Genomic DNA, 22,712 nt, shown 5'->3' on the forward strand with positions numbered 1-22,712 from the left:
AAATAGTTCCTGTCAACTGCTGTAAGAGGTCCCATCACAAAATCTCATGATATATAATATTGTATAGGAAAGCTAAATCTTCCCTGAATAAGCTTGCATAGGCAGCAAGTTGATAAATTATACTTCTATGCAAAGCAAAATTCCAGGCAAAGTGAAACATGAAGCTGTTCCATGAAAACAATCTCTGAAAAGAAATGTGTGCCTAGTGCTAATTTTTTTTTTTGCATGTGTGTAAGTCACATAAAGAAACTTGGGTGACAGTACAGCAAACTCTCACATCCAACAGTCAGTGTTAGATCTACAAGCACAGAGAATCTACTTGAACTCTTCCAGGCATGACAGAGAGACTACCGGTACATCTATCAGACCAAAACTGATATTCAGTGGAGAGAGTAAAAAAGGCTGTTAGTTTTTAAATGTTCCATAAAAACCTGGGCTTTGGAAAACAGATGTTCATTTGGTCTGCCTTCAGTGCATTTGCTTGCATAAACCTTGAAAATCCTTCTGAGTGTTTTTTTTTAAAATCATTAGCCATGGTTCTATGATGCTGACACTCTTTTCAAAGTTGAGAAAGAAGATGAACTTTGTAGAAACATAACGAGTCATTGGGGATGTTATTTACTTCACATGACCCAAAGAAAACAAAGGTCTGTCACCAGTCAAAGAAACCATATTCTACAGATGAATTCATAGCTTCTGGCCTTGTTTAAGGATTCTCTTAAAAATGCTTTCAAGGCCTTTATTTTGTAGAACTTGACAGGATGATAGAATTAGATTTGTTGAATCCCACTAAACTGTATAGTAACGTGTCATCAACTTCACTTACTTTTCAAGTATTTTTCTGGGTAGAGCCTGTTAATCTACCACATAAAACCATGACATGAAAAAAGGGCAACTCAATCAGTTATCCATGCGACAGAATGTTCACCATTCAACACAGTTATGTTCAATGACTTGTTACTGTTAGTAGAACACAGATGGCCGGCGTAAAGGTAGACCAAAGGGTGAAAACACATGGTCGCTTTAGCCTCCTTTATTCCCTGTTTCAGGCAGGATTCTGCCAGGATCGAACGCACATCTGGCAAAATGCATGCATTCGATCCTGGCTGAATCCTAGCTGAAACAGGGAATAAAGGAGGCTCAAGCGACCATGCGTTTCCGCCCAATGTTTCCAGCCTGGATGTAAATGTTATCTCAAGGTCCTACTAGCTTTGTTGAAAGGACAAAGTGGTTTTGCTTAAGGGACTGGCAGGCTTGGTGTTGTTATAGGGTTGCTTGCTGCTGACATATGAAGTGCCAGTGTCTGGACGCCAGGGGAAGCCAAATGCTATCAGCCTGAGCCAGAGGAAAAAGTGTGGGAGAAAGTGAGGTAAAACTCAAACTATTTTCCCCATTTATAACAAAGATGGCAGTCAATATCATGAATGCTGGACTTGGACCAGGGAATAACATCAACAAAAAACAACAAAAACCCTGGGCTCAGATCAGTTCATCCCAAGCCTTTCTGTTGGTCTTACGGCCATGTACTCATGTGTCTTGTGTTACACAGTGACAATAGTAATTCATATTAAAAATAATGTATGAACATTGTGAACAAATTTATCCTGCCTTTGGCCAAAGAAAAAGTGACCTTTTAGAGAAAAATGGAGGCAAATGCTAAACATCTATCAAAGTAGCCAGGAAAATGGGGACAAGAAAACCCAAAACACTGCAACCTTTTACAAATCTGAACCAAATTAACTTTCCCAATGCTCTTGATACTAGCCTCTCCCTGAGGTATGGGCATGAATTTAACCTAACTTTTCTTGAATCTTCCTCTCTTTCATGGTTTTGTAAATAGTAAGGGTGACTGCAAAGGACACAGAGTTAATCTGTAATAGAAAGATATTGTCGAAGGCTTTCACGGTCAGAGTTCATTGGTTCTTGTAGGTTATCCGGGCTGTGTAACCGTGGTCTTGGAATTTTCTTTCCTGACGTTTCGCCAGCAACTGTGGCAGGCATCTTCAGAGTAGTAACACTGAAGGACAGTGTCTCTCAGTGTCAAGGGTGTAGGAAGAGTAATATATAGTCAGAAAGGGGTTGGGTTTGAGCTGAGTATTGTCCTGCAAAAGTATTGTCCTGTAAGTATCAAGATAATGTGCTAATGAGGGTATGGTATGTTAATATGGAACCATTGTATCCTGAAGTGATCTGTTAATGTGTGTAATCCAAAACTAATCTGTATGGCTATTGTTGAATGTTGTCTTTGTCTGGAGGTTTTTCAGGGCTTGGCTTCCTGCCCTGAAAAACCTCCAGACAAAGACAACATTCAACAATAGCCATACAGATTAGTTTTGGATTACACACATTAACAGATCACTTCAGGATACAATGGTTCCATATTAACATACCATACCCTCATTAGCACATTATCTTGATACTTACAGGACAATACTTTTGCAGGACAATACTCAGCTCAAACCCAACCCCTTTCTGACTATATATTACTCTTCCTACACCCTTGACACTGAGAGACACTGTCCTTCAGTGTTACTACTCTGAAGATGCCTGCCACAGTTGCTGGCGAAACGTCAGGAAAGAAAATTCCAAGACCACGGTTACACAGCCCGGATAACCTACAAGAACCAATGTAATAGAAAGAGTCCCGCACAATGTTTTGAAGGAAGTTGGGTAGGAGGCAATCTAATGGTTTTAGTGTCAGTTGTATCATTGCATACCCTGAAATAAAAAGAGCCATTTATCATCAAAGTCAAAGGTCACACTGTGGGAGGAAATCAATCTTTCATAGAAGGCCTTGCTGTTTCCTAGATTCAAGCCTCTTCCCTTTCCCAGGGCACATAATGAGATAACTGCATTTCTACACTTGGAATCTCTACATACGTCCAGGCAACACAAAGATGCCTCAAAAATTTCAGTTGTCATGAACAACACATCTGAGGAAGTTTGAATACTCCTTTATGCAGGTCTAACAAATTCTAACTAAAATTACTTCTCTATATCACTGTGATACAGTGTTTTGAGTGTTCGACTAGGATCTGGATGCCCCAGGCTGCCGTGGAAGCTTTCTGGGTCACCTTGGGTGAGTCACACACTTTCAACCTAACCCACCCCACACAGTTGTGGTAAGGATAAAATGGAGGAAAGGAGAACAATATAAGTCACTTCAGGTTCCTGTTGGACGGAAAGGTGGGGTTCAACTGAAGTAGATAAAGAAATAAATTCACCCCCTTTCTCAGGCAGCAGGTCTTATCTCATGAACCTACGTTCTTAGACACATGTCTGCCTGTGCTCCTTTTCTCTGAAAGAAGCACACATTCACAAAACAGCTCTCATGAATCCAGTGTGGAGAAACTATCCCTCTGTCCCAACCATCTTCTCACTCTGCTTTTAGCTATAAAGTTACTGGTTTGGACTTTAGCATGAGACAAAGCAAAACTTTTGGGGGAGTAGAACTTTAATGTGCTTTCCAATAATCCTTCAAAGCCTGCTAATTCAAACAATGTCCTACACCAGGGATCCCCAACCTTTTCAAGCCCGTAGGTACCTTGGAAATTCTGATATTGGGTGGTTGGTGCAATCATAAAATGGCTGCCAAAAGAGGTGGAATCAACCACAAAATGGCTGTCACAGGAGGCAGAGCCAACCACAACACGTCAGGAAGAGGGGCTATTTGTAATTTTAATAGTAGCTCTTCAAAAGTTCAGGCAGATGCTGTGTTTAACAGGATCCCCTTTAAAATGAATACATTGTTTTCCTTCCAGAATCTTGCCACAGTGATCACGGCTAATATGATTGCATTAGGTGTGTGGCTCCACCCTTTCTTTAATATCTGCCTTTTGTCCTTATTGGCCAGAGTTTCCTTGCATCGTATAAGTTTTATTGCATTAGCCCAAAGCCATAGCAAATCACCCGAAACTCCTTGCATCCTTCTTACTCGAATATAGTGTAACTGGGGGAGGGCACCCCCACACCCCAATGAGAAGTAATAAGGTAACAAGGGTACCTTTGGGGAAGATGGCTTAGAAAGGTATGCAAATAACTGCACCCTGGAAGAGGGCTTAGAAAGGTATACAAATAACTGCACCTTTTATTGACCACAGACTATTTTTCTAACCTTCTTAGCATCCATTCTGATCCAGACCAGTCATGATGAAAAGCTTCTAAGTGCATGGCAGTTGTTGAACTGTGGTTTAACTCTCCTCTCTTTCAAGAATACAAGGGGTAGCTTTTTCCAGGGTGGTGGTCCTGTACCCTCGAGCAAAAGAATCATTGATCCATTGACCTTGAGCAGCGTAAATCTAATGTTTGAGGGATATAAGGACTGAAAGAAATCTTGCCACTGACAATGTAGCCTTGGGATCCCTGTCACTTAATAAAAAAGGCATTATGTCAGACACAGATGCATTAGATTTATATGTTAAAAGGGGAGAGATATAACGTGATCGAAGTTCCTCACAGAAGCGGCATTCCAAGAGGGCATGAGCTAATGAATCAATAGAGCCAGAAGAGCAAGGACAGGTCCTGTCTGGGTATGGTATGTTCAGAATTCTGCCCTGCATAACCATAGAGGGGTTTGCATTCAGTCTAGCTAAACAGAAGGCTCTAGAAAGACGAGGAATTGTCAAATAACAAGTATAAGCAGGCAAACCACGTGGTGGTGGTATTCCGAAAAACTGAGATGAACAAATGTGGCGAGCACGAAAAGTAGTGCTCGTTTTGAATACCTACAACCTTTTCTTTCTGATACCTGCCTCTCCATCTTGGGCCTTCCTTGTTGCAACAACATCCTCCACATACTGCCAGAAAGTTCATTTTATAAATTGGGGAGCTTCAAAAGCAGTTTCTAATAGTGTGCTAGTGGGGGCAAAGACACGGGAGAAGAATGAGAAACGTGGGTGCTTGCCCCAAAGTCTAACATACATTTAAAGGGGTTCTTTGAGTTTTAACCCATGCCGTGCCCCCTTAATTGTGGGGTTGAGGGGGTACACAGTGAAATTAGCTAAGCAAAGGTCTTTCTACAATGAGTGTAGCACCCTACTTTGGGCAGTTAAACCTGACTGCAAGAGATGAAAAATGTAACAATGGAGTGTAACAGATGTGAGAACATTCTACAGAATCACACCCCTGCCTCTCAATTTGTATGTTTTAAAAAATTAAAGCCTCGAGAAACTATTGTCATTAGAAAGCTAGGTCATTAATCATCTCAGTATGTTGTATAATTGAAAGAAAAAAAAACACTGATACTGCAAAAAACCATCTTCATTTTATTTTATATTTTGCCTCTGGGTAACTCTTTCAATGTTCTATTTATAGGATGAGTTAGTTAATTTGTATTGCACAGAATTTTAGAGGGGGAACTGTTCTGTAACCCTTTGGGTTATGCAGGAACCCATTTCAGCAAGCTAATGAGCTTGGGTGGCACACTGAGATGAACATTAAATTACAGTAGCGGGGAGGCTGCTGTGATAACTACTTTTCTCGCCCTCTTGGGTATCTATATTGTAACCTAAATGTGTCACTCGCTCATTCTTTTCATGCAAATCTATTATCTGCTGCAGCACAAAAGAGAAACTAATACAAGATTCCCTCTAACATCATCCCACCCCAGTTGTTTCCCCTTCACTTCTGTTGTCACTCTTTCTTGTTCCTTTGATGACTATTTGCATTCAAATTAATATTTTTAATATGATAAGCCAAAGCCTCTACGTTCCAGAGTGGATCCCTTTTCATCTAGGGTGCTGTTTCATATAAAATGTTGTTTTAAATCAGTTCTGATGTGTTGGCGTATATACGTTTCAGTCAGAGTTACACTGCATTGCAGGTTTTGTAGTTTTAAGGCTACATAAACAGTTGTAAATGCACCTGCAGGGATCTGAGGTGGAATGCTGCCACCTTTTTGGTGGTAACATTCCACATAGGGTTCAATGACGTAGGATTCTGCATGAGGTTCAATTATATGAGAGCTGTTGTGGCATGGGAGTTCACTCGAGTCAATGTGGCTCAGGTTGATTTTTACCACACAACCAAAAGACATATTTATGGTTCAAATAGGTCCAAACCACGTGAAAGCTGCTTCCTGCAAACAGCCATCTATGCAGAAGGTACCACAATTTTCCTTCTCAGTTGCAAATCTGTCATCAGTCTAATGTGTAAATAAATGTTGGCTAGACCTCTCCAGAAACAATATGGAGTAACTGGTTTAATTTGTCTGAAATCTAGCGTTGAACCAAAAAAATTAATCAGACTCTAGTTTAGGTCTGGGTTGTCTGATGGGCCTTTAGGCTCCAGGACAAGCCACGCCTCATGGACTTCAATTCCTGTGTCAATTCCTGCACCTGTGTTAAGGACAAACCCTGACAGCACTCCCCATAGTGCAAATTATGAGAAGTGAGATGCCCATGGATGCCAGGAAGCATAGCAATTAAATTTCTGAAGCTTCTCAGTATCCTCGCACCCTGCACAAGCACCTACCATAGAATCTCTTGGCCCTACTGCAGAAACTGGGGCCTCGGTCCTTCCCACAGCATCCCTTGGAGTTCTTCTTGCTGTTCCATTTGCCTTGGTACGTTTCACAAAATGGGAAGTGGGGTGCGAAGTAAGTAGAGTGAAAGAGAGCACGTGGCAGGGATAATCAATATCAGTTCCATTTCAGGTCAGACAAAATACTGGTGTGAAATGGATCCATGTTGAAAAGGAAAACCGAAAATCCAGCAATTACGGAATTTATGCTATGAGCAAAGGAGATCTTACACAAAATATTTTACCAGTTTCTTTCTTTTGGCTTTTGTCTGCATTAGACTATCTAGAACTCAGAGTGGTGGTGGTAGTGGGGAAGTGTTAGCTTTTCTGGTGCTACTGCAACTTACATCTCCTGAGTGGGATGACACTCTAAAAGTAAGTTGCTTGTCTCCCTGAAGAAAGAGTCATTTCATTTCTCTGATGCTTTCAGATGACTTCTGCTAGATGTTAAGATTTATCTGAACAGTGAAGAATAAGTTCCAGGCAGCTCTTATAACCTACTGGAGTCAAGGAAGGAATTCTTCCTTTTGTGTCTTACCTTTGAGACCACACAGCATACGCTCTTGCATTCACGGCATATTCCAACTCAAAGCGGCTACGCAGAGCAGCAACATGGCTACGGCCAGGACACCCTCGAGCAACCAGGCAATCCGATGAAGAGGAAGGAGAAAGAGAACCGCTGCTGTTGCTGGAGGCTGGAGACATTAGCTGGATTGAAAAAAAAGAGGACATTGTCAGTATCCACTTATGACAACTGGAGAGTCTTGCCAGAAGGGCTGACAGCAGCATTCGACACTTGCAGTATGTCACAAGTACCCTGCTGCACTTTCTTTGCTATTTCTACTGGTCTCATCATGCTCAATGTCATTGATACAGAATTGGTTGCCAAGGGGACGTCAGTCATAATAACCTGTACAAAGGCACTCTGTGATATTTGTTGTTTAAGGGAATGGAATCACATTCATTTTCACCCTCTGTATGTGGAAAGGGAAAGGCCCTTCACCCCTTTTTTTCTGGTTGTGAGCTAGAAACCGGGATGACTTCCTTTTCATTAAATCAAGTAGAGTCACTTTAATTATTAGTGGAATGTTGTCCATTTAGTCGGGTTGCCAGCTCCGGGTTGGGAAATACCTGGAGATTTTTGGGGTGGAGCCTGAGGAAGGAGGGGTTTGGGGAGGGGAGGGACTTCAGTGCTTTAGAGTCCAATTACCAAAGTGGCCATTTTCTCCAGGTGAACTGATCTCTACCAGCTGGAGATCAGTTGTAATAGCAGGAAATCTCCAGCTAGTACTTAGAGGTTAAACAATAAATACGTGTGCTGAATAAACCACAGTTAAACAAATATACAGCACCAGCTCAATAATAAATATATCAATCCTCACTTTGGTTTTCCAAAACCCACTATGTATTAGCGTATATGGAAAAAACAGAACTCCAAACATAAATTGTAAGAAAAATCAAACAAGGTTACATCACCTGGTTAGTGCTTCCAAGAAATCAGAATGATTACATCACCAATATATACTTATAAGAGCAACTAACCACAGAACTGAATATCAGAATTGATTACAAAAGAAAGAAGGTTACATCACCAGGTATATATTTTTAAAAGCAACAAAACAAGAAACCAGTCCACGTATCCCCCAATGAAGGTAGGAATTTCAACAACCTTAGAGGTAAAACAGTCCAAGGTAAGTTAGTGTTTCCAAACTTAAAGGTTCAACAGTCCAAGGTAAGTGAGTGTTTCCAAATTTCAACGGGTAAGTAACTCTTTCCAAAGCAAAGAGGATTCCAAATGAGAAAGGACTGGAATCTTCTTTGCTTTGGAAAGATTTACTTACCCGTTGAAATTTGGAAACACTCACTTACCTTGGACTGTTGAACCTTTAAGTTTGGAAACACTAACTTACCTTGGACTGTTGTACCTCTAAGGTTGTTGAAATTCCTACCTTCATTGGGGGATACGTGGACTGGTTTCTTGTTTTGTTTCTTTTAAAAATATGTACCTGGTGATGTAACCTTCTTTCTTTTGTAATCAATTCTGATATTCAGTTCTGTGGTTAGATGCTCTTATAAGTATATATTGGTGATGTAATCATTCTGATTTCTTGGAAGCACTAACCAGGTGATGTAACCTTGTTTGATTTTTCTTACAATTTATGTTTGGAGTTCTGTTTTTTCCATATACGCTAATACATAGTGGGTTTTGGAAAACCAAAGTGAGGATTGATATATTTATTATTGAGCTGGTGCTGTATATTTGTTTAACAGTACTTAGAGGTTGGCAACCCTACACTTTAGCCATTTGACTGATGCCTTCTTATGTCAATACCAATGAAAACTCTGTTTCCTGCTTTTGTAATAGCTGGAAACCAGGACTGCTGCCTAGAAAAAAAGAGGGAAGTAAACAGAGTTAGGCCTTTCTGAGGCCTGGTTCTGCTAGTTTGGAGTCCATTAGTTGTAAGTAGTTCAGCATGTGGTATTACCTGTTTATATAACATAACACACACTTTATATGCTCAACATTTCAACAGACAACATTCTCCCTCGCTGAAAGCAATATTTCCCATCTGATCCACAGGGTAAATATTTAGTATTTTTAAAAGGATGTTCTTTTAAATTTTAAGCTTTCTACTTAAAATTCCAATTAATATTCTAGACAGAACAAAAATCCAAAACGAGAGGGAGTTAGATTTGTGTACACCATCCCCTTCTCTTCCCATCTTTCCCATGTAGGAAATAATGAAAGAATGGACACAACACCAGAATTACCTGGGATCCCCCTGAAACTGCTTCCCAGGGCCAGGCTGAAAGGAGATCCTGGATACAGACATTTACTTTGCCCATAAGGGCATCTGGATGGGGCCACGAGGTTTGCTTCCTCTCAAACAGAGTCAAAGAATGTTTGTCTTAGTATGTTCAGAGTAGCTATAATATGAAGTAACTGCTGGATCTCACCATGTGCAGACATTTTCAAGGGACACACTGACCATAAAAAACTATCATCATAAAAATAACTTTATATTGATGCCACTATTGATACCTATATCTATATGCAAGGATCAGGCATTATGCTTGTTTCTGATCAGTTCTTTGGTTATTCATTCAAACAGTTTACAACATTCACATATACAAATGAAGAACCACGGACTGAAAATCCCGACTCTTAATTCAGACAACAGTGAATCTTTTTGGTTTTACTTTTTTTTAATAAAAAGGGAATATATATTAATATATAGCAACAATACTAAGGAGTGCCAAAGTACAACTGCAGAAGAGTGAATCTTGTTTCAGAGCATTATGCTTTTCAAAAGGAACATCAAAAGGAACATTTTCTGAAAAGGGAGAGGGAAGAACTAAAAGTGTCCTTATTTCATGTAGCCAATAAAGATTCTGAAAATTTCCCACCCTTTACCAACATTTGCTCCTTTAAACTTTACCTTTGGGTCACTTTGCCGATAGAAGTGATGAGTTTAGCTTCCTAAATATTGCTTTTCCTCCTGCATCACATATGAACTCCTGCCAATGTATCACAGTAGCTATGTGGGTCTCCTGTGAGACCACATGGTTACTGGTGATATACTGTTTTACTTTCCCTAAACAAACAAGAAAGTAAAACAACAACAAGAAAAGAAAACAAAAACCCTCAAACCCAAAAAGGTCTTCTTAAAAGCACTTCCACCTAAACACAAAGCAATCTGCAGCTGTAGCCTAAAAATGAAACAGATGATAGGCATCATGGCTCTGGCCCTTCAGCTCATGAGCAGTGGTATACTTTGAGAGGGTGAGTGGGGGGAGACTTCCCTCACACAGAGGAAGGCTTATTCCAGGAACCATTTACTAAAATCTAATATGATTCCTGTTTTATCAGTCATCTTTAGGGTTGCCAACCCCCAGGTACTAATTGGAGATCTCCTGCTATTACAACTGATATCCAGCCAACAGAGATCAGTTCACCGTGAGAAAATGGCTGCTTGGCAGTTGGAGTCTATGGCATTGAAGTCCCTCCCCTCCCCAAAACCCACCCTCCTCATGCTCTGCCCCCAAAATCTCCCACCGGTGGCAAAGAAGGACCTGGAAACCCTAGTCATCTTCTCTTGTCCAAAAGACAAAAGGAGCCATAGAATGAAATCAAATTTATCTGACTCAGCTGACTGTCTTAGAAAATATTTGATCCAGTCCTTTCTCAGTCCTTTCTCAGTACCCATCTGAATTTACCTTTCCTCAAGACAAATCCGCTGGCTCCAAGCATGCCGGGCTTGCCATACTGAGACCCAAGAACCTGCTTTCAAATGCAAGAGAGCAGGTCTGGCACATGAGGAGACAAATAGCCATGAAGGAGAGGCCTTCAGAGGCCCTGAGCAAACATCCTACCTCCCACACATTTGTTAGGGGGCACTATGGCAGGGTTTTAAGGGGGTAAGAAATCCAGAAATTCTCCTTTTAGGGCTCCGGTGGTGGTGGTGGGAGTCCAAAAGAGGCGACAGAATGGCTTGCACCAATTCAGACTGCAAAGCACATTTTTGAATGGAAACAAGAAGAAGAGTTGGTTTTTATACCCCACTTTTCTCTACCTCTAAGGAGTCTCAAAGCAGCTTACAACCACCTTCCCTTCCTCTCCCCACAACAGACATTTTGTGAGGGAGGTGGGGCTGAGAGAGTTAAGAGACAACTGTGACTAGCCCTAGGTCACCCAGCAGGCTTCATGTGGAGGAGAGGAGAAACCAACCTGGTTCACCAGATTAGAGTCCGCTGCTCATGTGGAGGAGTAGGGAATCAAACCTGGTTCTCCAGATTAGAGTCTACTGCTCTTAATCACTACTCCACTCTGGCTCTCTGTAAATACTCACTGTATATACACTTCATAAATGCTCACTGTAAATAGAAAACAAGCACAGGAGCTGTGGCTCTGCTATGGTTTTTTATTGCACATTGAGGCATCCAAAAGTAGTAACTTGAAGTCTGAAGTGGTACAGTCCATTCTTTCTCCTCTGCATTCTACTGCTTTATTCTCAGCCCAGTCCATTGCAAGCTCTTTCCCACTCCTCTGGTTGTGTGGCACAGTGGCAGCCTCTGAAATGCAGGTTTTTCTTGCAACATCAAGATCACATTCTCCCTGGACTAAATAGGAAGAGCTGAAGTAATGATGTGGATTCCTGCCACATGTTCTGGGACTTCTCACTTTGAACAAGCAGTGAAGGAAGAAGCTCTCAGAGACTCCCACATTATCTGAATTATATTAGAATCCCCTCTTTGAAATTAGACACTACTATCTAGCTTCTAGCCAATATTTCAAAAACCCAGAGTGATAGTTCTCTCCCTCCAGGTAGAAATCTGGTCCATGTTGAGAGAAAATTAAACTAATACAAGAATTCTAATATTGAGGTAGAAAAGAGCAAGAGTCCAGTAGCACCTTAAAGACTAACAAAAATATTTTCTGGTAGGGTATGAGCTTTCGTGAGCCACAGCTCACTTCTTCAGATACAGCTAGAATGTGAATCCAAGTAGAGGAGAGTGAATTCAGACAAGCATTAGTATGTAAATGTTAACAGTATGTAAATGTGAATAGCAGGCGTGATGGGATTAGGTGTAGTATGCAGAAGAATCTGTGATGTCCAGGGGAGAGATGGGTGTGGAGAAATCAGCATTGGTAATGAGCCATGAATGCAAGGTCTTTATTCAGCCCAGGTAAATGCATTGTCTTTAGTTTGAATATCAACTGTAATTCAGCAGTTTCTCTTTCCAATCTCCCTTTGAAATTCCTTTGTAAGAGAACTGCTACTCTTAAATCTGCAACAGAATGTCCTGGAAGGCTGAAATGTTCTCTCACTGGTTTTTGAATGTTGTGGTTTCTGATGTCAGACTTAAGTCCATTTAATCTTTGTCTAAGAGACTGACCTGTTTGTCCAGTGTAGATTGTGGAAGGGCATTGCTGGCATGTGATGGCATAAATCACATTAGAAGATGAGCAGGAGTATGAACCTGAGATAGTATGGCTGACTCTGGTGGGTCCAGAGATGATGTTCCTAGAATCTATATGAGGGCAAAGTTGGCACCTTGGTTTGTTGCAGGCCTTGGTGCCAGAGTCCATGTTCCTGTTAAGTAGTTTATCATCATGGGTGAGAAGTTGTTTTAGGTTAGCCGGCTGTCTGTAAGCAAGAAAGGGACGCACCCCCCCCCCCCCAGTGCTTCAGCGAGGAAAGTGTCACAATCCAGCATTGGTTGTAGGTCCTTAATAATACGTTGGACTGGTTTTAGTTGGGAGCTATAAGTGACAACCAGAGGTGTTCTGTTGTCATTCTCTCTGGGCTTATCTTGTAGTAAGTTGTGCCTGGGTATCATTCTGGCCTTCTCAATCATCTTTCTCACCATATCAGCAGGATATTGAAGTTGCAAAAATGTTTGCTGTAGGTCTCTCAAGTGTGTATCTCTGTCTGAAGGATTGGAGCACATGCGGCTATATTGAGGTTCATTCACAAATACTCCAGAAGCAAAGACATTAGAACAGGGATGGGGAACCTCAGGCCCAGGGGCCGTATGCAGTCCCTGAGGACATTTTTTGGGGCCCTCGGGAGCTCCAGGGCCCTGCCACGGAGGCGGGGCGCAGGGCGGTCCTCCCCAAGGGTGTTCCTGGGGCTGGGGCTTTCAGGGGCGCTGCAGTGCCCTTTGGACCTCCTCTCGCCGACTGTCAGCTGTTGGTCAGCGAGAGGGGAGGGGGAGGGATGCTTCCCCTAAGGCTGCCCTCTACAGCTGCAGCGTGCAGGAACGCTGTGGCACATTGTAAGCCCCTCTCGCTGCCTGTCGGCTGTTGAGTAGCGGGGGGGGGGGAGAGAGGCCGGCGGCTCCCGGCGGCAGAGCATGCATGCGGGAGTCGATCGGGCTTCAGGGGTGCCTTTTATGGACTCGGGGGGGGGGGAGGGCACGGAGACTGGGCCTAGTCGCTCGGGGCTCCGTGCGCCGCAGGGTGTGGGTGTGGGTGTGGGCCGGGGAGGTGGGGAGGCTGGGGCCCGGTTGTGCGGGCCGGCGTGCACAGGTGTGTGTGTGTGTGGGGAGGCTTTTCTCTCTTTTCTTCCTCTTTTTCTGTAACTCTTTCTCCTTTCTCTCCCTCTCCCTCTTTTTCTGTCTCTTTCTTTGTCTCCCTCTGTCCTTTTCTTTCTTTCCCTCCGTCCTTTTCTTTCTTTCTTTCTCCCCCTCTCTCCATTTTTTTCTCCCTTTCTCTCTCTATCTCCCTCCCTCCCTTTTCCTCTTTCTCTGTTTTCTTTCCTCCCTTGCCGATCGACTGCGGGCTGCGCCCCCCTGGCACCTCGTTTACTGGGGCCCACCGCTGGCTGCCCTCCCGCCTGGAAGGGGGGAGTGGGGGCGCCTGCAGGCCTTCTCTGTGTGGCCTCCCCTGGGGTTGCCAACGTCCAGGTGGTGGCTGGAGACCTGGCAACCCTAGCCTCTCCCCCCCACCGGGGGTTCTACACCTGGTATGGCCCCCGAATGATGTTATAAATGTGGAAATGGCCCTTGGCAGGAAAAAGGTTCCCCACCCCTGCATTAGAAAATGTTAGGCCATATTTTAAAGCTAAAACACTAGACTAAAACTTCTAGCTTTTATGCACTTTGTAGCGACTATCTTGCTTATGTGAGACTTCTTTTAATCACATTATGGTAATCAGCTCATCTTGCAAGGACCTTTGCTGTTGCCTGGGAGCTCAGTGCCCCCAAACCTTTTCTTTCATGTCCTAATTGTCTATAGTACTGTTGCCTTAATGCAGAGTATATCCTTTGCACCATTTCAGATGACAATGGTTCAAAGAAAAGTAAGCTAGACAGCAAGAGTGGCTGGCTGTTAATCTGGCCCTTTTGTGGCACAAATGTTGATCTGATTTAGCGATGAGAAAGTTCTGCTTAGGAATGCTGCATGGCAGCTGCAGGGTTCTGAATTCCGTTTTTCTGCATGGCTTATACCTTTGCCAAGGTATACATGGGAGGGAGACAGACGATAGCTTAAAAAATTAGTTGAAGGTGGTATAATAGGAAGCCTTGTTACCTGTGATGTGCACACCTCAGTTCTACATTATAGTGCAGTGTGTCAGGTAAGGGATTTGGACCTCAACTACTTCAGATCAAACTCTTGTTCAGCCACTACAGTTTCCCTTTCTTAACTGTTGCAAGTAGCATGAAAGAGACACATTTTCTTTGCAACTGTTTTTGTGCCTTAACGTATTTCAGTGGAGCCCTTGCAAGTGCAGCTAAGTTGGTTCCTCATTATGCAAACACTCGCTTCCTCCCTGTGCCATTGCTCAGCTGGAGGAGGAGAGGGAAACCTGAATGCCTTTTGCACACAAATAGCTACAATTTGAACCTAGCTGATCTCTGAGCAGACTTTAAATCTGTGGCAAAACAGCATTGGGAAAACCCAAGAAAAGTGCAGGGTAGGCGTGAGGTCAACTCTGTGGGATGGAAAACTCATGCATAACTCCAAGTCAGTCTGGGGGTGAACATGAGTCAAAGTAAAAAGGTAAAGGTAAAGGTCCCCTGTGCAAGCACCGGGTCATTCCTGACCCATGGGGTGACATCACATCCCGATGTTTACTAGGCAGAGTGGTTTACCACTTTGTTTACAGAGTGGTTTGCCAGTGCCTTCCCCAGTCATCTTCCCTTTACCCCCAGCAAGCTGGGTACTCATTTTACCGACCTTGGAAAGATGGAAAGCTGAGTCAACCTTGAGCCGGCTACCTGAAACCAACTTCCGTTGGGATCGAACTCAGGTTGTGAGCAGAGCTTGGACTGCAGTACTGCAGCTTACCTCTCTGGGCCACGGGGCTCCTCTGAGTCAAAGTACCCATGCATGAAGGACCACAATTATCTATGGTGCAAATACTCTTCTTTGCTATTGTGAGTGGTAAACACATGTTGCCGTCCTTTATGATGCTTTAATATGCTGCAATAGACGTTCAACCACAGTCCACAAAGGGATAAACTAAATGAACATGTACCTGTCATAAATGATGGCTCTTTCGTATCACTTTCAAGTCTTAAAAACGATTGCTTATCTCCAGTAATAGAGAATAATGAGGACTTCTGATCTCAGGTTCCGTTCCTGATGGGCTAGCCTTTGTTTCAATTTTTAATTGTACTTACTGTATCTCCTTCACATAGCACCGCTTAGGTTACAGCTGGGCAAATCAGCTTGAGAAAACTGTAGAGCTTATGTTGCAGCATGATTTTCTTTGGTAAGCAAGCAGCCAGCCATCACACTTGCTCCAAACTATGCATTCACATCCTTCAATCACAACAGGTTATGTTGTTACCTCAATATTGCACAGACATTCTTCTAATTTGGAGACCACTTCAGAAAATTCTGGTCTTCCCTGCAAATACAACAACATTATAACAATATGAATGCAGTGGAAATTAAGGACATTTAGTTTGCAGAGAAAGAGGAAAAGGCTGTTGTGCCTTTCAAAGTGTCAGTCCAATATTTACAATTTCTATTAGACAGTGGGGGAAAAGCTTGCCTATGCAGTTGTGATGGGTGAGTTGTTTTGTATGCTTTCTTACCTTTTCAGCGTTCTTTGTCCCTTCTTTTCCCATCATCCTTTGTAAAGCATCCTCTGGACCTTCTCACACACTGTAATAACTATAATTTTAAATCTGAGAGAATGAACATTTCAAAGAAATCCAAGTGTAGTAAGTACTTGGGTCTGTGTATGATTTTAAGGGGCCTGTAAGAAGAGTTTCCTAGCTCCAGTAACGAAATAACTTTAAGAGCACCATTTAGGGAGAATAAGGAGAGGCATTTTCTCTCCCCCCCCCGCCTCGATATTTCATTGTGCAAACCATGTGTGGTTATTTCTCGGTTGCTCACTGTGCTACACATTGAGTATTGTTATAAATGATTAAATGGGCTTGCCTACTGGGTATGCATGACAAAGGCAGAAAACCTTTTTCTCAAAAATCAGATGGCCCTTTGGCCTGTGCTGATAAAACAGCTGTTGTTGGTATGAATATGGGGGGAAAACTGATAGGTGTTATTTTACACAGGAGTCAGGGATATTAATGAAGTAGCCGAGTTTGCAGGTGACAACAAATTATTCAAGACGGTGAGGACCAAAGTGGACTGTGAAGGGTTCCAGACCTCTCTAAATTGGAAGGATGGGATACAAATGAGGTTCAACATAAGTAAGTATACCTTGATGTACATTTCAACACGTACAAAAATTCCTAACTTCATATGTACACTGATGGGGTATAAATTGACAGAGACTAACCAGGAAAGAGATCTTGCTGTCATTGTGGGTTAGGACAACGAAAACATAGTGAGAGATTCTTAGGAAAGGAGTTTTTTCCCCCCTCAAGTCTTATTTAAATCTATGGCGTGACCACAAGAAGATCAGCAAAGTTCCAGCAACTCAAATGATCAAGGGATTGGTGTACCTTCCTTATGAGGAAAACCTAATTTTTGTGGCTTTTTAGTTCAGAAAAAAATGATTAAAGGATTGGGAGGGGGCATCATGGAAGTTTACATAATTATGCATAGTGTGGGCAAAGTAGATAGACAGATTTTTTTTCTCCCTTTCTCCTAACACTAGAACTTGGAGTCATCCAATTAAATTGATTGGCAGCAGATTCAGGACAGACAAAAGAAAACGCTTCTTCACACAATGCATAATTAACTTATAGCATTTGCCACCACAAGATGTGATGATGGTAATTGGCTACGGTAGCTTTGAAAGGAGATTGGATATACGCCTATCAACGGATATTAGTCATGTTGGTTATATGGGACTTCCATATTCAAAGGCACAAATACCAGTTGCTGGGGGCAAAAAAAAGGGGAAGGCGGTTGGCCTTTGTATCCTGCTTGTGTGTTTATCAGAAGCACCTGATTGGCAATTGTTGGAAATAGGATGTGGGACTAGAACAATAGAATCATAGGAGCATAGAGTTGGAAGGGACCTACAGGGTCATCTAGTCCAACCCTCTACACAATGCAGGAAATTCACAACTACCTCCCCCCCACACCCCCAGTGACCCCTGCTCCATGCCCATAAGATGGCAAAAAACCCTCCAGGATCCCTGGTCAAACTAGCCTGGAGAAAAATTGCTTCCTGATCCCAAAGTGGCAATCGGCTTTACCCAGGGCATGTAAGAAAGGGCCACGAGAGCCAAGCACTGATACAACCCTTCCTGCCCTCCCTCTCATGATCTGCCTAAGTTCACTAGATGGATTAGATGGGCCCTTGATCTGATCCAGTAGAGCTCTTTGTATGTTCTTACAACTCAGTCTCTTCCAAAACTAATTTGCATGATGTATTTATGGCCAGCTTCTCCTATCTGATTAAGATTTGTCCCACTATCCAAATGGCTGTTCTACTGAAGTTTCTAAAAATGACAACACACCCACTGATATTAATAGTATTAGCACACATTCAAATATATTTCTAAACAAGAGACTTCAGTCTTTTTCAGTTCCTGAATCTTTAATTCGTTTTTCAAAAGTGGCATCTTTGATTTGTAAACATTGCTTGCTTCAATGTCCAATACACAGGTAGAGCTTACAGGCGTGTAAATAAAATTCATTGTTCATTAAAAGCTCTCAGAATTTGGCCAGTGCCTTTCCAAAACCTGATTCTGCTTTTCACACATATTGCATTTTCTTTCATTTATTAAAAATGAAAAATTTAAAAATGGTACTTATTGTTACACCCTATAGAATTTGGCAATTTTAATTTTAAGTATGTCTTTCAAAAGTTACATGACCACTGCTTAAGTCATCAGGATCGAACTCAGATCGTGAGCAGAGCTTGGACTGCAGTACTGCAGCTTACCCTTTATGTTTTTCTTTTTAGGTACGTTGCTCATTCTACTTGCCATGATGATTCAGTTAATAGCATCATGCCCCTCTTCATGTGTTGTGTGCTCTGAAGAAATTACTCTGTGTCAAGGATTAACATATATACTAGGTAACTAAGTGAGACACTTTTAAGAGAACTGATATTTATTTTGTACTGTAAGCTCACACAGCACTGCTGTAATTGTATCGACTGCTTCCTCTGCCTGCTGCTGAGAGGTAAACTTTCAGAGAGCTAGCGTTTCACATTTTCACTGGAGAGTGATAGCGTTGTTTCATTCCTCTTTGCCTAGAGGCCTTATCCAAACTATTCCGAGGCCTTTGGAGGTAATTGAAAACCTTTGTTACCCAGAACAAAGTCATTTCATTCAGCCACACACTTTTAAGAGAAACAAAATAGATCATTTTAATAAGTTTTGTCCACATTTTGTGCAAAGTTCAAGCTGTCTGCTGGCTGAATGAGCTATCAATTGCCTTATAACCCTGCCAAGGAATCCTTCAGCATTAGCAAGATTAAGTGACGTACCATTGATACAGATTAGTATCATAAAGTGCATTATAATTCTGAAGCGATGTGGGTTTCCTCCCCCTTGGTGCTAAACGAGCTGTGGAAATGCTAACAAGATACAGTGGCTGTGTTCATTACATATTGCTTGCTTAAGTCAACAATTTAATAAGACACCTGATTAACAAATTTAAAGCAGATTGTGGTTTATATGCTGATTCTTAGGGAAAAAAGAATTTGCTTACTGCTGTCAGCAGGAAAAAAAAACCCTCCTTGCCTAATAGTTGCTAAAAAATACTAGATACAAACACACTAGGTTCATAAAGCTCTCCACTAGCCATTCTGGCATACTGTGCCCTTTTTGCGTATGAAAATTAAAGAGGAAAAAATTAAATCTAATGAGTTGTTTGGTAATGTACTTCTGTTTTCCCTTACCCACACAATGGGGACACCAATGGAAGTGTTTCTGCTCACAAAAGCTTTGACGAATTTGCTCTGCTTTAAACTTAAGGCTAGATGCTGGCAATAAATGGATGCTATTTGGGCCACCCCGCAAATCAAAAACATGAAGTGACTAGTTTGACACTTGGGTGTCAAGTGGGATGAACAGAATCTTTAGGAAAGTCTTTATCCAGAGAAGCAGATTTTTTAAAAAAGGACACCATAATGACTACTTCGTGAAGTTCAGCGAAGAGATACTTCTCTGAAAATACAAGCACATTATTAACATAGTTCAGGCTGTGTCATAAGGTCCCTCAAGCCATTTCAGGCAACACACATTGGCTTCTATAGCAAAAGTATCAGGTCATATTTGACTTTCCCTATCACAACTTCCTGTGAATACACTACAGTTGCATGAATGATAGGGTGGCCATGTGGTGTTAAGCCTCTGCTGCAAACCCGCAAACGTTTGAAGTTAAATTGGCAACATGCAGTACAGCAGGGGTGTTGAACTCATTTGGATAACGACATAAATGTCATTTGGTCAGGCCAGGGCATGTGTACCAGCCCGCAGTGGCTCACCAGTCCAGATCAGGGCTGGTGTGTGTGTGTTTTCCTCAGCAGGCGAACCCGCAGCAGGCTTGCCAGCCCAGATCAGGACTGGGGTGGTGGTGTCTGCCTCAGTTGGTGAGCCTGCAATGGGGTGGGTTCCTTGGCTGGCATGCCCAGTGGGTACATTGCCCTCCCCAGCTGCCCCGACTTTGGGGGTGGTGGGGAAGGGTGATCCATTTGATGGGCTGGAGCCACCGCCTTCTGATCCCCACTGCCTCTGGGCCAGCAAGCTGTGTAGATCAGAAGTCCCCTGCAGCGCAGAATTGGGAGTGGGGGGGGGGAAGAGGGGGATGGCTGCCTCAGCTCAAGGGCCGGATCCAGCCCAGGGGCCTTATCTTTGGCCCCCCATGCATTAGAGAGTATATCTATTATAAACACCTTCCATACATTCTTGCTGCTAAATTATACTGGCCAGTATTCTGGTTGAATGGCACCCACAAAACTTGCTTCCATATTATCCAGTGAGCCACGGCCAGGATCCAAGGCTAGTTGGCTGGCTGGATAGATTCAAGGCTTGCTTGTTTTATCACTAGCAAGTTGAATAGATGACCGGCTTGTATACAATGTAGTCAAATGCATGTACTCCATGGGAGTCACTTCAGAAGGGACCCATGGAATATAAGTGAAATGTTTCACTGGAGCCTACTGTGATTCAAAAACAAAATGTAACTTGAGTATTCTGGCTTCTAAAGTCACTGCAGGGCTTGGTAAGAATGCCTATTTACCCCCAACTCCTTAGAACTGCGACAGATTTGCTTTGGTAAGCATTTCTCATTACGTATAAGTGTATGTATCCCATGAGCCATTTCAATTGTGCGTAGTTAGAACGGCAGTAGCTGGTGCTGGCACATACACACAAATAAGGCTTATTCGTGGAGTAAATATGTTTATCCATGACAGGCCATGAACAAAACATTCACAGGCAAAACTCCTTTAGCAGTGGCTGCTATCGTGTCTGTTTCAGCTATCAATGCGAGGCTAATTTGGCTGTGAGGATAGCAAGGGCCCAGTGATTTCAAGCCCTAATTCAAATCAATACAAATTAAGCTTCCACTTTGTAAGATGAATTCCCTGACTTTAAAACTGTTCTGCATGGAAGAATTGATGCCAAATTAATTAATCTGTATAGTAATTGAAAGCTGTGTGAAAGTCGGTGGGTTCCAGGGAATAATGGGAACGTTGCTTACTGTTCAACACCCATGAGTTCTCATTCAGAGTTTGCTTTAAAGGTAGTCCAATGTTGACATGATTTTATTTCATTTCATCAGGTTATACCATGAAATATGCAAAACCTAACACTTTCTCACAGTTTCAATTAAGATTGCTATATAAGGCCATAGATTCCTAGGAAGTGTTCCTGGATGCTCACACATTAGCCAGTGTTTTCTAGACTGCATCTTGTAACCCAATCCAATATTAGGCTCTTATAAGTTTTCAAGATGTAGAAATAGGATAAGACAGACACTTGTAGGAATGGAGTTAAACCAAATTAAGATACAGGCTGGAACCAGTACTACAGACTTTGCCCAGAGCTACTACGGCAAGCTAAAGCTCACCATTCAGACTATGGATCAGAGGAAGGACCAGACAGGACAGGGTATAACAGTCAAGAAACTGAAATTAGTAATGTAAGGCTGGGAGAAAAACAAACATGAAAGTGATGAGATTGGGCAGACAGGACCAAAAGACTGAGGAGAGCAGACTAGGCCCATGTGACCCAAGACAGCCCCCACAGTCAACTAGCCTGTCAGAGCTAGTTTAGATTAATATTTTACCAAGCAGCTGAAAAGATGGTGTTGATCAGAAAGTAACAGAGTTGATTGATGAGACCCAGTTTGTGCTTCTGGATAAAAGCCTTCTGGATTCAAGTGAGTAACTAGTTACCACTAGGGTTGCCAGGTCCCTCTTCGCCACCGGTGGGAGGTTTTTGGGGCGGAGTCTGAGGAGGGCGGGGCTTGGGGAGGGACTTCAATGCCATAGAGTCCAATTGCCAAAGCGGCCATTTTCTCCAGGTAAACTGATCTTAGTCAGCTGGAGATCAGTTGTAATAGCAGGAGATCTCCAGCTAGTACCTGGAGGGTGGCAACCCTAGTTACAACCCTTACTAAAAATAAGAAGCAATGGGCTGAATTAGAAACATTTGACACAACTAGTGATTTGGTACACAAGTCTAGGACAATCAAATGTTGAATTGCATGTAATGTGTTTTACATCTGGTGCATGTTATATTATGTTATATCTGGAGACCAAGCCCTACGAGGACAAAAGGAGGGACTTGGGAATGTTCAGCCTGGGAAGAGGAGGTTGAGGGAGGACACGATTGCTCTCTTGAAGTATTTGAAAGGCTGTCAGTTAGAGGAGTTGTTCCTGTTGGCAGCAGAGGATAGGACTGGCAATAATGGATATTAGGTGTTTTTTTTTTTTTACAGTAAGAGTTGTTCAGCAGTGGAATTGGCTGCCTAGGGGAAACTGGCTGCCTAGCTCCCCTTCACCGGTAGTCTTCAAGCAGCAACTGGATGAGGACTTGTCAGGGATGCTTAAAACTCATCCTGCATTGAGCAGGAGGTTGGCCTAGATGGCCTGTCTGGCCCCTTCCAACTCTATGACTCTATGATTCTATATTGCAATGAAGATAAGGAACATCCTAAGCATTAGATCTGAGATTGCCAATGTTGGCTTGGAAAATTCCTGAAGATATGGGGACAGTACCTGGGGAGGGACTTCTGTTTCTTCTAGATTTTACTGTATAACATGCAGTCTGCTCTCTAAAGCTGCCATTTTTTCCAGATAAAC

The 22,712-nt window shown here is 42.5% G+C and overlaps 1 protein-coding gene across 1 annotated transcript in view; it reads right to left on the minus strand.

Moving 5' to 3' along the window:
- Positions 1 to 22,712, minus strand: part of TNNI3K (TNNI3 interacting kinase) — a 232,099-nt gene that overhangs the window by 16,172 nt on the left and 193,215 nt on the right. The window contains exons 22-23 of the mRNA XM_056845668.1: positions 15,819 to 15,878; positions 7,058 to 7,227 (exon numbers count right to left, since the gene is read on the minus strand). Of these exons, the coding sequence (XP_056701646.1) occupies positions 7,058 to 7,227; positions 15,819 to 15,878 (230 nt within the window). The remainder of the gene's footprint in view (positions 1 to 7,057; positions 7,228 to 15,818; positions 15,879 to 22,712) is intronic.

Source organism: Euleptes europaea, chromosome 2 (genome assembly GCF_029931775.1).
Source record: "Euleptes europaea isolate rEulEur1 chromosome 2, rEulEur1.hap1, whole genome shotgun sequence".
Classification (NCBI taxonomy): domain Eukaryota; kingdom Metazoa; phylum Chordata; class Lepidosauria; order Squamata; family Sphaerodactylidae; genus Euleptes; species Euleptes europaea.